At 48.7% G+C, this 14,169-nt stretch overlaps 5 protein-coding genes across 5 annotated transcripts; 3 read left to right on the top strand and 2 right to left on the bottom strand.

The window, feature by feature from the left end:
* Positions 1-968: 968 nt before the first annotated feature.
* AFUA_5G08260 (uncharacterized protein) lies at positions 969-3,266 on the top strand (the record flags this gene model as incomplete). The annotated part of the gene is made up of 2 exons (XM_748717.1): positions 969-1,101; positions 2,752-3,266. The coding sequence occupies 2 exons, from the start codon at positions 969-971 to the stop codon at positions 3,264-3,266; spliced, it is 648 nt and encodes a 215-aa protein (XP_753810.1).
* Positions 3,267-3,268: 2 nt separating this feature from the next.
* Positions 3,269-6,125, bottom strand: AFUA_5G08250 (uncharacterized protein). The gene has a single exon (XM_748718.2). The coding sequence runs from the start codon at positions 5,455-5,457 to the stop codon at positions 3,724-3,726; it is 1,734 nt and encodes a 577-aa protein (XP_753811.1). The 5' UTR covers positions 5,458-6,125; the 3' UTR covers positions 3,269-3,723.
* A 210-nt stretch (positions 6,126-6,335) lies between these two features.
* On the top strand, positions 6,336-7,378 carry AFUA_5G08240 (MutT/nudix family protein; the record flags this gene model as incomplete). The annotated part of the gene is made up of 4 exons (XM_748719.1): positions 6,336-6,392; positions 6,515-6,607; positions 6,802-7,042; positions 7,140-7,378. The coding sequence occupies 4 exons, from the start codon at positions 6,336-6,338 to the stop codon at positions 7,376-7,378; spliced, it is 630 nt and encodes a 209-aa protein (XP_753812.1).
* A 161-nt stretch (positions 7,379-7,539) lies between these two features.
* Positions 7,540-8,641, bottom strand: AFUA_5G08235 (putative NUDIX family hydrolase; the record flags this gene model as incomplete). Its single annotated transcript, XM_001481455.2, has 3 exons — positions 7,540-8,052; positions 8,125-8,533; positions 8,592-8,641. 3 exons carry the CDS (start codon positions 8,639-8,641, stop codon positions 7,540-7,542), a joined length of 972 nt encoding a protein of 323 aa, XP_001481505.2.
* A 2,025-nt stretch (positions 8,642-10,666) lies between these two features.
* Positions 10,667-12,142, top strand: AFUA_5G08230 (C3HC4 finger protein; the record flags this gene model as incomplete). Its single annotated transcript, XM_748720.1, has 2 exons — positions 10,667-10,841; positions 10,896-12,142. The coding sequence occupies 2 exons, from the start codon at positions 10,667-10,669 to the stop codon at positions 12,140-12,142; spliced, it is 1,422 nt and encodes a 473-aa protein (XP_753813.1).
* Positions 12,143-14,169: the final 2,027 nt, after the last annotated feature.

The following is a 14,169-nucleotide window of genomic DNA, read 5'->3' as shown; positions in this document are numbered from 1 at the left end:
TTGAGCCAGAATCCTCCTTCCTGCGCAGCAATATTGACCATAGTTGAAAAATTCTGGAATTAATCCAATAAATCGCAATTTCAATGTCAGTGTAGTGTCATTGATCAGGCATGACCAGAGTTCTCGCCGTCGGCGACTCTGCCGTGTATTAGCAAAGAGTCTGGAAACCATGCCTACATTGAGATTCTTGCTCAGTTCCCACTAGTCCAGAGTCTGAAGAATCGGCAGAAACTATCGATGGGGAGAGAATGCTCTGCTAATCCGACAGCTCCTGAGGGACATCCTCCTCGCTCGTCTGGATTTGTGTCGGCCCTGACGCTGGAGCTGGAGGCGCTCAACACAGTTAAGTTTCCACCGCGGGGCGCGAAAAAAGCCAGGACGTGAACAGTTCGAGTGGAGCTTCTGCCTTCCTTTCGAAGCTATAAAGCTTCGACATCCGAAGTATCAGCTGCCTCTGGTTCATGGAAGCACAGAGTACTCTTGCATGCTGTGGGCCCACGAATGAAGAGAGAAGAAGCGGAAATTTCTGCTCGTTTGGAAATGCTGGACTTTTCCTGGAAGTTTCCTCAAGCTCTTTCATGTTCATATCAAATATATTCTTCATCTCCTCCTCATTCTCTGTTTTTGGCTGTTTAGCACGACCGTTCATAACAGAAAGGATTATGGCGAGCTCCCCGTACAAAATGGAGTTGTCTCTAGCACTCACTGGCTGGGAAGCCGCCACAGTAATATGGGGAAGTTGTGAGGTATTTTGCTTCTCAGGTTCAACGGAAAAGCAGATGTTCCAGTAACCACCACTGGCGTGGATGTCATCCCTTTGTTGGGCAGCAACGCAAGAAAGGATTAGAGACCCTAGAAGTTACAATGCATCAATTGTTGAACCCTTAGAAACCGACCATCAGGGAGTAAATCAAAATGCATCGTACTTACGTTATGGTGTGTACTCCGCAGAGACCCATTAAACCTGTATGCCGGCGCGGGAGACCTCGCCAGGCGAGAGCCCACTTGTAGAAGAGCCGGACCGCTTCACGAGAACAGATTCGAGCAGACCACCACCGGCTGTCCTCGGTGTCGCTCCTATCTGCTGGCGAAATGTAGTCAGTGAATGGGATATCTGCTTGAGGCTGGTACTTGTGCAATATTGAACGAGACAATGGGATAAACGGGACCGATGTTACTGAAGGAGAATCCACAGAGCTTGTTTCAATTTCCCAAGGAATGAGAGTAATCCCATGTCCTGAAAGATATGATGCCAAAACATCTCCTTCTGAACCGGGCTCATTTGAGACGAAGGGCTTGTCCTTTCCTCCAGTAACGACCTCGTATAGCCATGTTACTTGCTCGCGTGTCACATCTCCTGCCATTATGAAAAGAAGCTTAGTAAGAAGGTATGATTGGGGATTGAAGAAGTTAATACTTAAAGACTTGTGGTTGACTGCCAGTTGTGGGTGGTGAATAGTAGATGGGTGAAATGTGGGTGAAGACAAAGGAAAGAAACAGAACGCAGGGCTAAAATTAGGTGATGTGGATAATAATGACGACAAATCTCCCAACCTCTCTAGCTATGTTAAGATGGGAAATGGAGTATAGTGAGTGAGTATTTACTCATTAAAGATCCTCCTCTTGCAGGGACCCCATTACTGAGATACCTAAAGATGGTGAAGTATCAGCAAGGTAAGGATTATCTCTCGGACTATTATCATAGTATCAGACCCACTTAAAGTCACCTCACAGTCACAGAAACCTTGTTAGTCTTGTGGTTCCCTGATAACTAACGGATGCTAAGCATCCAGGACCCACTTGTATATAAAATCTCCAAGGATGCACAATAGAACAAAGTTACAAAGGTAAAGCAAAGCACTATGTTTAGCTTGACTTAATGCCTAAAACATGATATATCCAGAAAAATATTAGTATTAACATAATAACTGGGAAGAGAGCTATCCTATGGTACCAATTTCGAGATCAGAGGGGAAGATTTTATATATAGACACTGGGGTGAATTGTAAAGCCATCTCTCAGATGTATCCCGCCAACCACAATCTTGAATCTTGACCAAATCAAGCTTTACCAGCAATGAAACGACAGGGTCATCTTTAAAAAGGGCTGTAATTCAGGTACCTATTATGGTTGCAAGTATCTACTACTGCTTTCTTCACTGATCATCGCCTCCCCAGTCTTATTTTCTGAGCCTAGATGGAATTTCGCGCCTTTCCAAATTCTCGTTCTTCTTTGCCTAGCATATCAGCTCTATGTTCTCTGGTGATCCAGGTGAATCTCTTTGATCCCTTCACTGTGCTCGTGAAGTTGTAGATAGGAGTTCTTCCACTGGCCTGAGCAGAAGTAGAAATAAGGATGTTTTTGATCTTTCGAGTTCAACGGCCAACCACAAGTGGGTTCCTCCCGTTCAAAGTATACCCACCCGGCCTCAATAACAAAGCTCGAGAGTGAATGTTGTAGAAGTACTACTCTGTGTATCTACCAAGGAGAGACATAAAATATATCTGCTTAGGATGGGAGATGAGGGCGGGGGCTGGTTCTTTTGATATCAACTCCCCCTCCTCTTTTGTTCTTTGATTCTCTTCCTAGCAGGCATCAGCTATCAACCATCCCGTCTTTACCTTCAAGGTATCTTCCAAAATGATTAATGACTTCTGTTAAAAAAATATAAGACCCTAGACTGATAGGACTAATGTCTGGACACCTTTTTGGTCTAGTGGTATTATATTTCGACAAGTGACTATATCTTAGATGTCACCGCAAGGAAGACGCAGCCGGTTCTGAATCTACCTTGGGGAAGAAACGAAGAACTGTTCAGGGTTCCCGCTATTCAACAACAGCAGGTGATTCGAAATGAAGCTGAGAACAGATCTACCGAAGCCAGTGTCAACACCTCTATCGTTTCCTTTTTGCAAGCCATTGCAGATCTGGTTCCTCAGTCTGGACGCCAGTGGACGGCTGATAGGTCCAAGCTGACGGCAGACTTCAGCACACGGAGACGGCAAAGGCAATTCGTCGCATATACTGATGACCAGATGGAGGATATCTTCAGTCGTCGGATTTTGGCACTCATCGAGTGTAAACAATCGCAGCGGGAGAATCATTCCCCAGCAGTTGATATGCAGGAGGTCGCGCAGATGGTGGCATGGGTGAAGCAGGACATCGGCACACCAGGAAATGATACACCAGGAAATGATACGAGAGTCCTTGTGTCTCAGGACGCGACTGATATTTATATCTCGGTCTTTCGGTACGACCAGGGTTGACTGCGGTATCTCAATGGAGGTCACGGGAGTATCGCGCATGCTGGGTTTGCCTACATGCACAGGTATGGCCCCTGGAAAATCGAGGAAGCAATAGAGATGGAGCAGTTTGCTCGAATACTCGTCGCCCTGCTACTTCTATAGCCCCTTTGATGCCGCTCTTGGCCGAATATTCAATAACCTTCAATCATTTGAATACCCTCAAACCTGACCTCTATCGGAGGCATATATAGGAGCTAGATATGATTCGTGTAGGAGAATCGGGCAATCTACTCCGTTAGCAAATAAAGCACAATGGTGACCTTCCTACTATGGTGTAGCATGGCTTTCAATCATGTACGTGTCAGTCCTGATGGCTAAATGGGAAATTGCTTCTGCCCTCTCTAGGTTATAGCTACCTTAGCCATACATCTTCCTCGGACCTGACCTGTTGAATCGACGCCGAAATGACTGCTTCAGGTTAACCACCGGCATATCTAGCAGTAGTACATATCGGGCCAAGAAGCATCTTATCCCAGCATGTTCCGGCGTGCCGCACCTGACCGGCCTCTAGTTCGGGAGCCTTATCCCCCCACCACATCCGGCCTTCCTGGTCTGTCTTCCAATCATCGATGAGATCTACGAGAGTCGGCAGATGTCCCAGCGCGGCAGGCTGACAGCCTTTCCGTCGCCTTAGAGCCAGGTATGTTGCGAACGTAGCCACGAGGACGGCTAGTATGGCGTATATAATCAACCGCGAGTATACCATATCAAACTGGAATCCGCGTTTGAACGGCAGCTTCTGGACATGAGCGGACAGGTCTTGGACAGGGATGGAGGCCCATGATTCGATGTCTTTGGCGAAGTCGGTGTCTTTGGAGTCTTCCATGGCAACGGAAGGGATCAGGCTCTGACCAATTATCCAATGCAGCACTGTTTTGGCAATGAATAGAACAGCGTTCTCCCAACTCGATACAGCTGCACGGAACGGATTCACGGTCAACTGTGTCCCTGGGGCCTCCCCTGTTTCACTATACGCTTGTCGCCAAATGCCTTCATCTCTGGACAGGTTGACGAGCAGCTCTAAACAGTGCAATGCGATGGTCTGACTAGCCTGGATAAGACAGACGAAGAGAACACAAAGTACAGCCTCGGCACCGTACGAGAAGGCTGCGGAACCAGGATTGTGGTCATTCGCATATGGCGATATAGACAGCGTCACATAGTTCCGAGAGCATGCAAGAGCGTCTTTATCCCATTTAAATCCAACTCTCCAGCATAACGGTTCAGACGCCTGGCCAGCAGCACTGGCGTTGCCAATGAACATGGAGACAATGGCGATGGCGATGGGCCACGCGACGGCCAAAAGAGCGAGTGACCACAGTAGAACGAGAATATATCGTACCATGGCCTGTAATTGGAATATATTTCCTTGTCGATTCATAGGGTATGTCTCTTGGCTCGACATTTGTCTCTGGTGGACTGATAGCATACATCTCTCAGGACGGTGAGCGAGACCACCACCCTGCACCACGGCCGACGCGGTGTTGAGCGGGTTGGAGCTCCAGGTCGGTATCGACTTGTAGCTGGGCACTAGGCACCATACGGCGACGATGGCCTGGCCGGCGAGACCTAGGCCCAAGGATACTAGAGCTGTGTCGTTAATTAATAATGGAGATTGGTCTTCATTCTTAGATAGTATCATGGCTTGGTCAGATAGTAGCAGAACGGATGAAGAAGCGTATGATAGCACAAGGCAAGTTAGGGCCACTAGGTTGATGTACCTTTTGTTCGGGCCGAATCTTTTGGAGCTGGTGAAGAGACGGATATTGGTGTTGAACTCCAGGCGTCCCTCGCGATACAAGGCCCATCGTAACGAGACGGAATGCACGAACATCATACCATCAGTGCAGAGTGTTAGTATTACGTTGATCGCTAGGGCCATGGCTTCTCTTCCAAAAGTAGAGATAGACGCCGAAGCGCCCAGTGTTGCCTGGTTGGTTCTGAGGAGGTAAATACCAGATATCAAGCAAACTAGGGAGAGGATGACGCCCGTCGATACGGTGGCAATGCATCCAGATCTTGTAGCGCTCGCCGCGTCAAAATCTGGTCCATCTTTCTCATCCTGGTGTAGTGATTTCTCAACGAATGGCTGCTTTTGCTCTTCTAAAACATCCTCTTCTCTGAGTCTGGAACATGGTTTCGGTCGGTGCATGTCGAACGTCACATGGATCGACTAAAATGCTCGTGAGTTTGCTGGGTAGCTCTTCCCAAAGAACAATCCTATTATATGTTTGCAGGGGTTGTGAGCCCCTACGGAGTACATGCTAGCATCAGGGCCAGTGCATACTAGTATCTTGATATCCAGCCGCATTGTGCTGACATCCCCACCATGCGCGCTGATCCATAGCCCAAGTTGGGGGCCAATCTGGGTCGAGTCAGCCTTGCGAGGGAAATTGACACAAACCAGTGGAAAGACGGTGTAGAGTTGGTCAAACGATGGAACAACCAAGAAGGGAACCAGCTGTTGGCCTATTGATGTCTCGGACGTTTATCCTCCACTCTATTCTACGCTTCGTCGCGCTTTGTCGTCTTCACAGGTGTTGATGGGGCTGGTTGTTGGTCTCTTGAAGCAGTCTAGCCTAGGTAGGCCTGTCTGCTACCACGCTGGTAGCAATATACTAGTACGGCAGAAGTGGATTAAAGAATCCCAGGGAGCCGAAATGGATTTCAGGTCTAGATCAAAGATATCAATCTGCGGTTGTCGGAAGCACAGTATTTGAGGCAGTTCGTCTTCATGCTTTGAATGAGATAAGATCCCAGGGTTGGCCCTATCTTGATCTGAAAGTGGCTTAGTCTGGGCCCCTCCTTTTTGGCCAAGGCATTCGCAGCAGCTTCCCCATACTTCATACTTTCATGCTCCATCGAAATTGAACATAAACAGCTTCAGGCATCAGTGGAAAGCCTGACCGCTCAAATCACTCGTTATACATCACATCTGAAAGGACGAGGAATTGCCTCTTCTCTTCTTAGCCTGATATACTATAACTGCAGCAACTGGCATCACTACCTTACGTTCCCCAAGACCAAAATATGTCCGGATCCGATCTCAAGTACGCCAAGTCAAAGCTCTTATCACGAGCTCCATTGGTATGCAATTGATGTTTCTGGAGCGGCGTACAAGTTATGGCGCAATGTTCGCGCCACCCTCTTCTATTCTACCGGAATTACTTGGTGGTGTAAACACGAAGTATGGCTGATCCGCTTGATAGGAAAACAGTAACGCCAAATGGACCAGGCTGGTCCTGACCACGTACACTGATCCAAATGGTGTGGAAAGGACTTGGGAGTCGGCAGAGAGACAGGTGAGTTTATCTCTTTTACTTGCTCGGGGCAGCTCCTGTACATCCAGGGTGCTATGACACTATCATGCCACTGCTAGTCTGCATTGCGACTCAGCAGAAGGCTTCTAACGTTCCTATCCTTATTTCCGCAGCAAGACTTACTCCATGGCCGAGAAAATTTGCGTAGTGTTACGTGGAAGCACTGACTGGATTAGACTCGGCCACCGGGCTGCGAGGTCGATGGCGTGGGAATCGTGACCATCATTGACAAGCCAACTGGCCCGGAATTGCTTCTGCAAAAGCAGTACAGGCCGCCTATTGACAAAGTGGTCATTGAAGTCCCAGCGGGTCTTATTGACGCCGGTGAGACCGTTGAGGAATGTGCGGTGCGCGAGCTCAAGGAAGAGACTGGTTATGTGGGAGTAGCAGAGCAGACAAGCACTCTCATGTTTAATGGTGAGTGATGCATTGATACTACACGCAATTTTCCGTGATCAAGCCCCGGTCCAACCCTCTGAGGCGTGGTGCAAGACACTGATTGAGGGCATCACAGATCCGGGGATGTGTAACACTAATCTGAACATGGTTCATGTGCGTGTGGATCTGTCACTTCCTGAAAATCAGGATCCGAAACCGCAACTCGAGGACAATGAGTTTATCGAATGCTTCACACTGCCCTTGAGTACATTGTTTTCCGAGTTGAAGAGACTCGAAGCTGAGGGATATGCCATTGATGCCCGCGTGGGAACATTAGCAGAGGGCATCGAACTGGCGAAGAAGCTGAAGCTTTGATTGTGCGCTTCATTCACCGCTTTGACGTATGTCGCTGCGTCCTGTATATAGACAAGATCGAGAATCGACTCGTGTCGATAGATACATCTCAATAATCTACGAAGCAGACACTGCTGGTGCCCATCTTGCTATCGGCTTTTGGCTACAATGTTGGGCCGTTCTTAAATCTTCCCATCCTGCTTCAGGCCGTTATATAGTGCCCATGCAGCAAGTGTCTTGCCGTCTCGCAATGCCTCTTTCCAAAGGTCTTTCAACGGCACAACCTTCAATGTGATCTTCTCCCCATGCTGGCGTAAACCCGTCAGCCGTCCCTGTAGACTCTCGATCTCTTTGCGCGGCATTCTCTTTTGGCACAAAAACAAGGGGATGAACTCATCGCTCCCTCCCGGTGACGGATAAACTGCCCTTTGGAGATACTCTCCGTCCTTTGGCTCCGAAATCGATTGCAGCGCCAAAGAGGTCATATCGACAAGTTCGCCTTGGGGTATTGTCAATCCTGTTTCCTCTTCTATCTCTTTTGCAGCTGCTCCGGCGAATGTTCCACTATCATCAATCATACCGGCTGGGATCTCGGGGAAAGCTAGAGAGCCAGCTGGGATTCGAGGTTGAATGGTCAGAATCGCCCGCTTCTCATCCTCGTTCGATGAAGGCACATCGTCGGGCTGGAGAATCATCTATCGCACAAGTAGCACGATGGTCAGTAATCTGATTCGTATCGTATAGATATGACATGTTATCATTCCTACCAACATTCCCACACTACCACCTCTCAGAAAGACCGTTCCCGGGAGTGTTTCCCCATGTCCATTGGAAACGTCTGCTTTGAGCTTAACGAACCCCAATCTGCCGCCCTTGAAGTAATCAACAGATTGAACATTGATTTTCCGTAAAACGTAGGGGTTGTGGCTGAACTCATGGGACGGGTTGTGTTGTCGCTGTAACGATCGCTGAAGGGTGGAAAGCCAGATCTGAAAGGCTGGAAAACATAGGAGATCGTCCTTGCTCAAATCATTAAGAGAGGTGACTGGCACAGACCCAGATCCATTACCCACATCAAATGGTATGGTGAAGCTGGACATTGGCTTAATTGTGACCGAGGGTACGATGGGATTGGAGAAGCCGGTTGGATGCAGATGCCGCACGGACAGCCACAGCCTGTTCCTCATGAATTGCGTGTGCTTATCAAGGACTCGTGAGAAGCGAGTCTGCTTACCAAAATATGAACAGTGTGATCCAAGGAATCTCAAAAAGATAACAGATCATCACATGAACTGTCTCGCGCCTGGAAACCGTGGGAAAAACATCCGAGCAGGATGAGATGATAGAGTTCAGTGGAGAAATGGGAGGGAGCGAGAATGACGTCGATGGATTGCTGCGGGAATTTACTCCCTGTATTCGCTTCCTCTTGCTCCGTAGCAGCTTCCTTACAAGTTCTTTTTTCCGTCTAGTCTTATCATCATCATTTCATTTTTTAGATCCCCCTTGAAGTGATTCTGACTCCAATATGTAGCACTAAGCTCACGGATAACTCGGATGGGTCAATCAATTGATCATTACTCGTCGCTTTCTCGGCTAATAATCCACCTACATACATACCAGATTCCGGATATCTAGTTTACGTGTCTATGGAGTAAGATCAGCCATACAACTCTCTCTGATCAATCATCCTGCGGGGTCAGATAGATGGTGACATCCGCCAAAGGAGCTTCGTTGCTTTATGGAGCTCCTCTCGCTTCCAATTCCCTGCCACCCGCCACAGTTGGCGGGTTTGATCATTGGACGGCTTTGAACATGTCCTGTTTATGATTCTGTCCATTCCTTGCTCGCCTTCCCCCTCATCATCCGTTATTAATACTGAAGGTTCTCTTTCCCTCTCTCCCCTCCCCAGTCCCTCTCTGGATGCGGCGCAGTGCAGACCCAACTTTTGGCGCATCTTCCCGACTTCGCTGGACGGTCGGTACGGTCTCGATTTCGTCAACGTTGCCCAAACGTCAAAGATCCTTTGTGGGTTGCGGTTGTACTTTAGCTCCGTTTGGCGCCTGCCTGGCTACTATTACTATCAAGGATTCTGCTCAGGCAACATCCACGGGCCTGTATCGAATAACTCCGGGAGACCCTGCCCTGCTATTGCATGTTGTTCAACCATTATTAGTCCTCACTTGGCTGGCTGCAGTATTAGGGCAAAACTTCTGTTACCTCTTGGGACTCCTTGGCTCTTTTTTCACTCTTCTTTCTATTCCCTCACCCCCGTCCTCCTTATTGCTTTCTTCTTTCCCCCTTCCTAGGGCCTTGCCGGCCTTGAAGGGTCCTGATTCCGAGCTCCGTTTAAGACTGCTCCACAAGATGATTTCCAGCCAATTGATATCCTTGGGCTTAGGCGAATGATCGAATGTTTCTCACTTTATTTAACAAGACACTGGGGACGTGTCCGCCTTCTGTATTGTGACTAATATTGACATTGTCACAGTAGGACGCCAGAATCTGGTTGAATAAGGCTATCTGTCCCCATCTGCACATCATCTATAACTACTTTGAATCATGTTAGCCTGGGTTCCTCTATCAAACAATCCCAGTTGTATCCATAAGCATGCCATCGGCTGTCTCCACCTGAGCTCACCTGTCTGCTGCTCGTGTCTGGACGTACATCCGAGTGCTTCTTATGGGAGGATCTTGTCATCTGCAAATGCCAGCAACACACCGAGGCATACCACAACTGCTTCTACAAGGTACTGTTGGAAGTGCCAGGGTCCGTCTTCTCTTTCCCCCCATACCCAAGCTCGTCAGCCCGTTCATGCACTAATTCCTTGAGTTCTTTGCGTTTGGTTATACGTGCAGCTTCGCTTATAGTCGCTTGACCATATTTGTTTAGTGTATTTATTGCCTGATTTACTTCATTCACTAGAGCAATTACTCACTGGCTTGAGCTCTTGTGATTTAGAATACTGGAGTTTTCACTCTTCACCTAGCCGGCCCGGCTGGCAGGCTTTCATTCACAGTCAACCAGAATACCCTGCTGAGGCTTATCTTGGAAGTGCCAACGCACGCAGTCTGTCTTTCGATATCTCTTCCACCCTTCCTCCTTCCGTCTCCCTAGAGCCGACAAGATCTTCCTATCGCAGAAAATCTCGCCACGATAACATCGATAATCTTCGAGAGGAACTGCACACCATCCATCAGGGGATCACGAGGATTCTAAACCATTTGCAGCTCCTGAGCGAAACGCTACTGACCTATCAACCCGCAACGCAGTACACCCGCGACTCAGGCTATCAATTGATTTCTTCAAGCATGGATGTGCATTCACCTCGTTTCGCTTTCGGGGACTCTAGCAATATGGCGCCTTCAGCGTTCTCAAACATGCGGGATCCCAGCAGCCATGGAACTCTCGACCCGCAAGTCATCACACAAAATAACGCATCAGGCGCCGTTGACGCTTCCACGAATCCTCATTTCGACGGTCAAAGTGAGTACTCGTTGCCTCTGTTGGGGCCAATGTATTAGGCTAAATAATTTGAAGATTCGAGTACCAATCCGTTTGCAACTTCACTTGCTGATGAATACCTTGCTTTGATACACGATGGAGACCTCGCCTTACCGCCACCCAGTTCCCAGGACACAAGAACTGGGCTGGATACAGGGATCCAACATACCCACGGGGAAGTTATAGCAGGCCAGAATGCCCTGTGGGGAGATTTGACCGACCACAATCGAAGCCACCAAGAAGCCAGCCTGCGTTACTGGGATCCGCAATACGTCGCCGATTTCAACAGACACAATTATTCTCATATACGGACGGCTCCTGTTCAACCACCGGGATCGTTGTTCCAGAATAGTCACCAGGTCGCAGTGCAGCAAAGATCCAACGTGCAGCCCCCTGGTCCACACAATGTGACAGCATCAGCCTACCAAATGATACCGCCAGATACGGCTAATACTCCCGCGCCTTTAGAGAATCAGCATTACGGAGGTGTGCGATATAGGCCTGCTTATTCTCCACCATCGTACGCCCGTCCCAATCCCTACATGCCATTCCCGCAATGGACCATTTCACCAGTGACCAACCAGCCCAGACGGCACCATCGGACGCAGAACTCCTCTTCCACCGCAAGCGCAGTGCAGGGGCAGCAGCAGGCAACATCTGTCGGCCACACAGCACGCCGACGCACGCGCCCTGCTGGTGAGACGAATCCGCAACTCCCACGTCGCCTCTCGACATCTCAAGTGCCCAGAGTGCCGGCCGTGGCGACTGCCACAAGCTCTAGTCCTGGGATGGCAATCGGAGCACCACATTACCTCACGTATCTCACGCCAGAAGATCATGTCCGGATCCAACGATTGGCAGAGCTGCAAGCATACACAAGCAGTATGCGCACTGGTAGTGTCGTCCATGGAAGTCACCGACAGCACTCACTGGATGACGATGGCATCGGTGATCGTGGGTCATCAACTCCCAAAGGCCTCGATGACACGACGGACGGTCGTCCCGAACCCAAAGAAGACAAAGATTTGACCGTCAATCTCGAATGCAAGATCTGTATGAGTCAACTCGTGGACACCGTGACAATTCCATGTGGTCACGCGATACTCTGCCGCTGGTGCGCTGAGCAGCACATACCGTCCAGTCAACTCGATCAAGCTCGGGTCAAGGGGCGACCCCTTTGCCCTATGTGTCGTGGAGTCGTCAAATCCAAGGTACGGCCTCGGATTCGGAGAGGGGATAGCGCTAACGTTATTGTTGTCCAGATGCGAATCTACTTGTCCTGACACCCCACGCGACTCCAATATGCCTGGTCTTACTTCCTACTTACGTCTTCGTCCGGCTGCTGCCTTGGCTATCCTCAGATCGCTTTACTCTGCCGTTAGCGAGAACATTAAAGTGCACTCCCCCGAAAAGCCACGCATTAGAATAGCAGAACAGAAGCGTCGCTAAAAGGTGGCATCTTCGATTCGACTTTATGCCCCCACAAGCTATCAGAGTTCATGGAACATCCTCTAGAGCACCAAGATATTCAGCGAGTGGTTTGCAATAACTTCGCGACAGTTCTTCACTCTCAGACTTCGTTGCATGGTCCCTCTAACACCGTATATGATGATATCAGTGCATTTACCGATCCAGGAGTTTCGTCGGGAGGCATGCTCAACCCTTCGATATTTTCTTGTTGCTTGAGCGGAGTCATAATAATCTACTTCTACCCATGGTAGACGAATTCGGTTAATAATGCATCATTTTGTTCTGTGCATGAGTCACCGTCATCAGTGATGACACTGAACTGTGTAATGAAGAGAAATAAACCTGAGACGAACATTCTCGGCTATGCTGATGATGACTATACCCGTTCCGCGGTCACTTCGATCAATCATACCATATTCCGTAGATAGGCGACTAAACGATGACGGGATGATGGTGGTAGCCTAATAATAGGCATCTCATGATCATAGCAGAGGCAGCCACTACACGGAGATAGAAAGACTACTAGAACCTCGCAGGGCCATTGCCTCATCAGATGACGCAAAGTAACAGACAAACATGCGCGTGAAGACTGGCCATTTATATGACCACAATCCCTAAACCTCTGATGTAATCTTCAAGCTCAGACATGGTTGCGCCATGACACTGGATAGTGTCGCATTTTCCTATTTGAACTGATCGAAACTGTCAACTGGTAAGCTAATGCTATGTGCCTTAAAGGCATCCGAGCACTTCACCCGCTCAGGTCACTGGAAAGTGCACAGGAAGCATGGTTGGTTGCATGGCGGTTTTACCCGGGCAACAACCGTCTTGACATGGGTCGAAGCTGCTCGATTGCATTAAGGTATCTCGTACTCTAATACGGTGAATTCAGACCGTTCATTTGAAGGGGGTTCGTGAGGTTGAAATGCAATGCCATTGGTTTAACTCGATCGGCTGTCGCCACTATTGCCAGGTACAAATAGCTACAATGAAAGGGGGCAATGGGCCGCAATCTTGCTGTCGCACAGGCAAGGCAACCATTGAATAAAGTAAGTAGCTTGTTCACCGCACCTAACCATTCCTGGCGAACAAACATTCATCCCTAGGTGCACAGTGCTCCTGTATAACTATGATTTGTCGGAGGACATATCCTAGGTACCTTCGGTTTCCTGTTTGCCTCTTGTTGTTGTTGTTGTTGTTGTCCGTACTACCTGGTATACAGACGCTTCCTAAATCGGGTGTCAACATTGCAAACCCGTACATATATATATCCGTCACTGTCTCTGGGTTCCAGCTGTTAGCGTCCCAAGGGAATGGACAGAAAAGCCTCAATCTGCCTGTTTTCTGTTTCCGGACACTGGGCCTGAGCGCGTTGCACGTGGTGTGTTGATCGTGGGTCAGGCTTCTTCATTCTCGACAGACAAGGACCTTCCATCTGTATGCCCCAGCTGCCTGATATTGCCTTATTAAAGAAGGCGCTGTATACCTACCTATCTTTGTTGCGGTCCTTCAGGATGACCGTCAACTAATCGGAAATAAATACGGATAGCATTGCACAAAGGTCTATGAATAAGGTCTAGAATGTGGGTAAAACAAGGCAAAATGACCAAGCTACAGGTGGATTTGAATCAGTCTTGTATTTCTGTTAAGGCGATGTGGCGAGTACTAATCACTGGACCATGAAATGCTGCTTCAAGTTGCGCATAACCGCATCGTTCTTGTGCTGTTGGAAATCAAACCACTCTCCAAGGGTGTGATCCTCACCAGTACCATCGGTGAAAGGCAGAAACTGGGCCTTGATGGAAGTCGAGTTACTCCAAGCCTGGTCTCCAGTGCCATC

Source organism: Aspergillus fumigatus, chromosome 5 (assembly GCF_000002655.1).
Source record: "Aspergillus fumigatus Af293 chromosome 5, whole genome shotgun sequence".
Classification (NCBI taxonomy): domain Eukaryota; kingdom Fungi; phylum Ascomycota; class Eurotiomycetes; order Eurotiales; family Aspergillaceae; genus Aspergillus; species Aspergillus fumigatus.
Note: the sequence above shows the minus strand (reverse complement) of the source record. Positions and strands in the feature narration are given on the sequence as shown.

Coding starts and splice junctions, on each gene's coding strand:
- AFUA_5G08250 (XM_748718.2), bottom strand. CDS start 5,457: ATGCACCGACCGAAACCATGTTCCAGACTCAGAGAAGAGGATGTTTTA.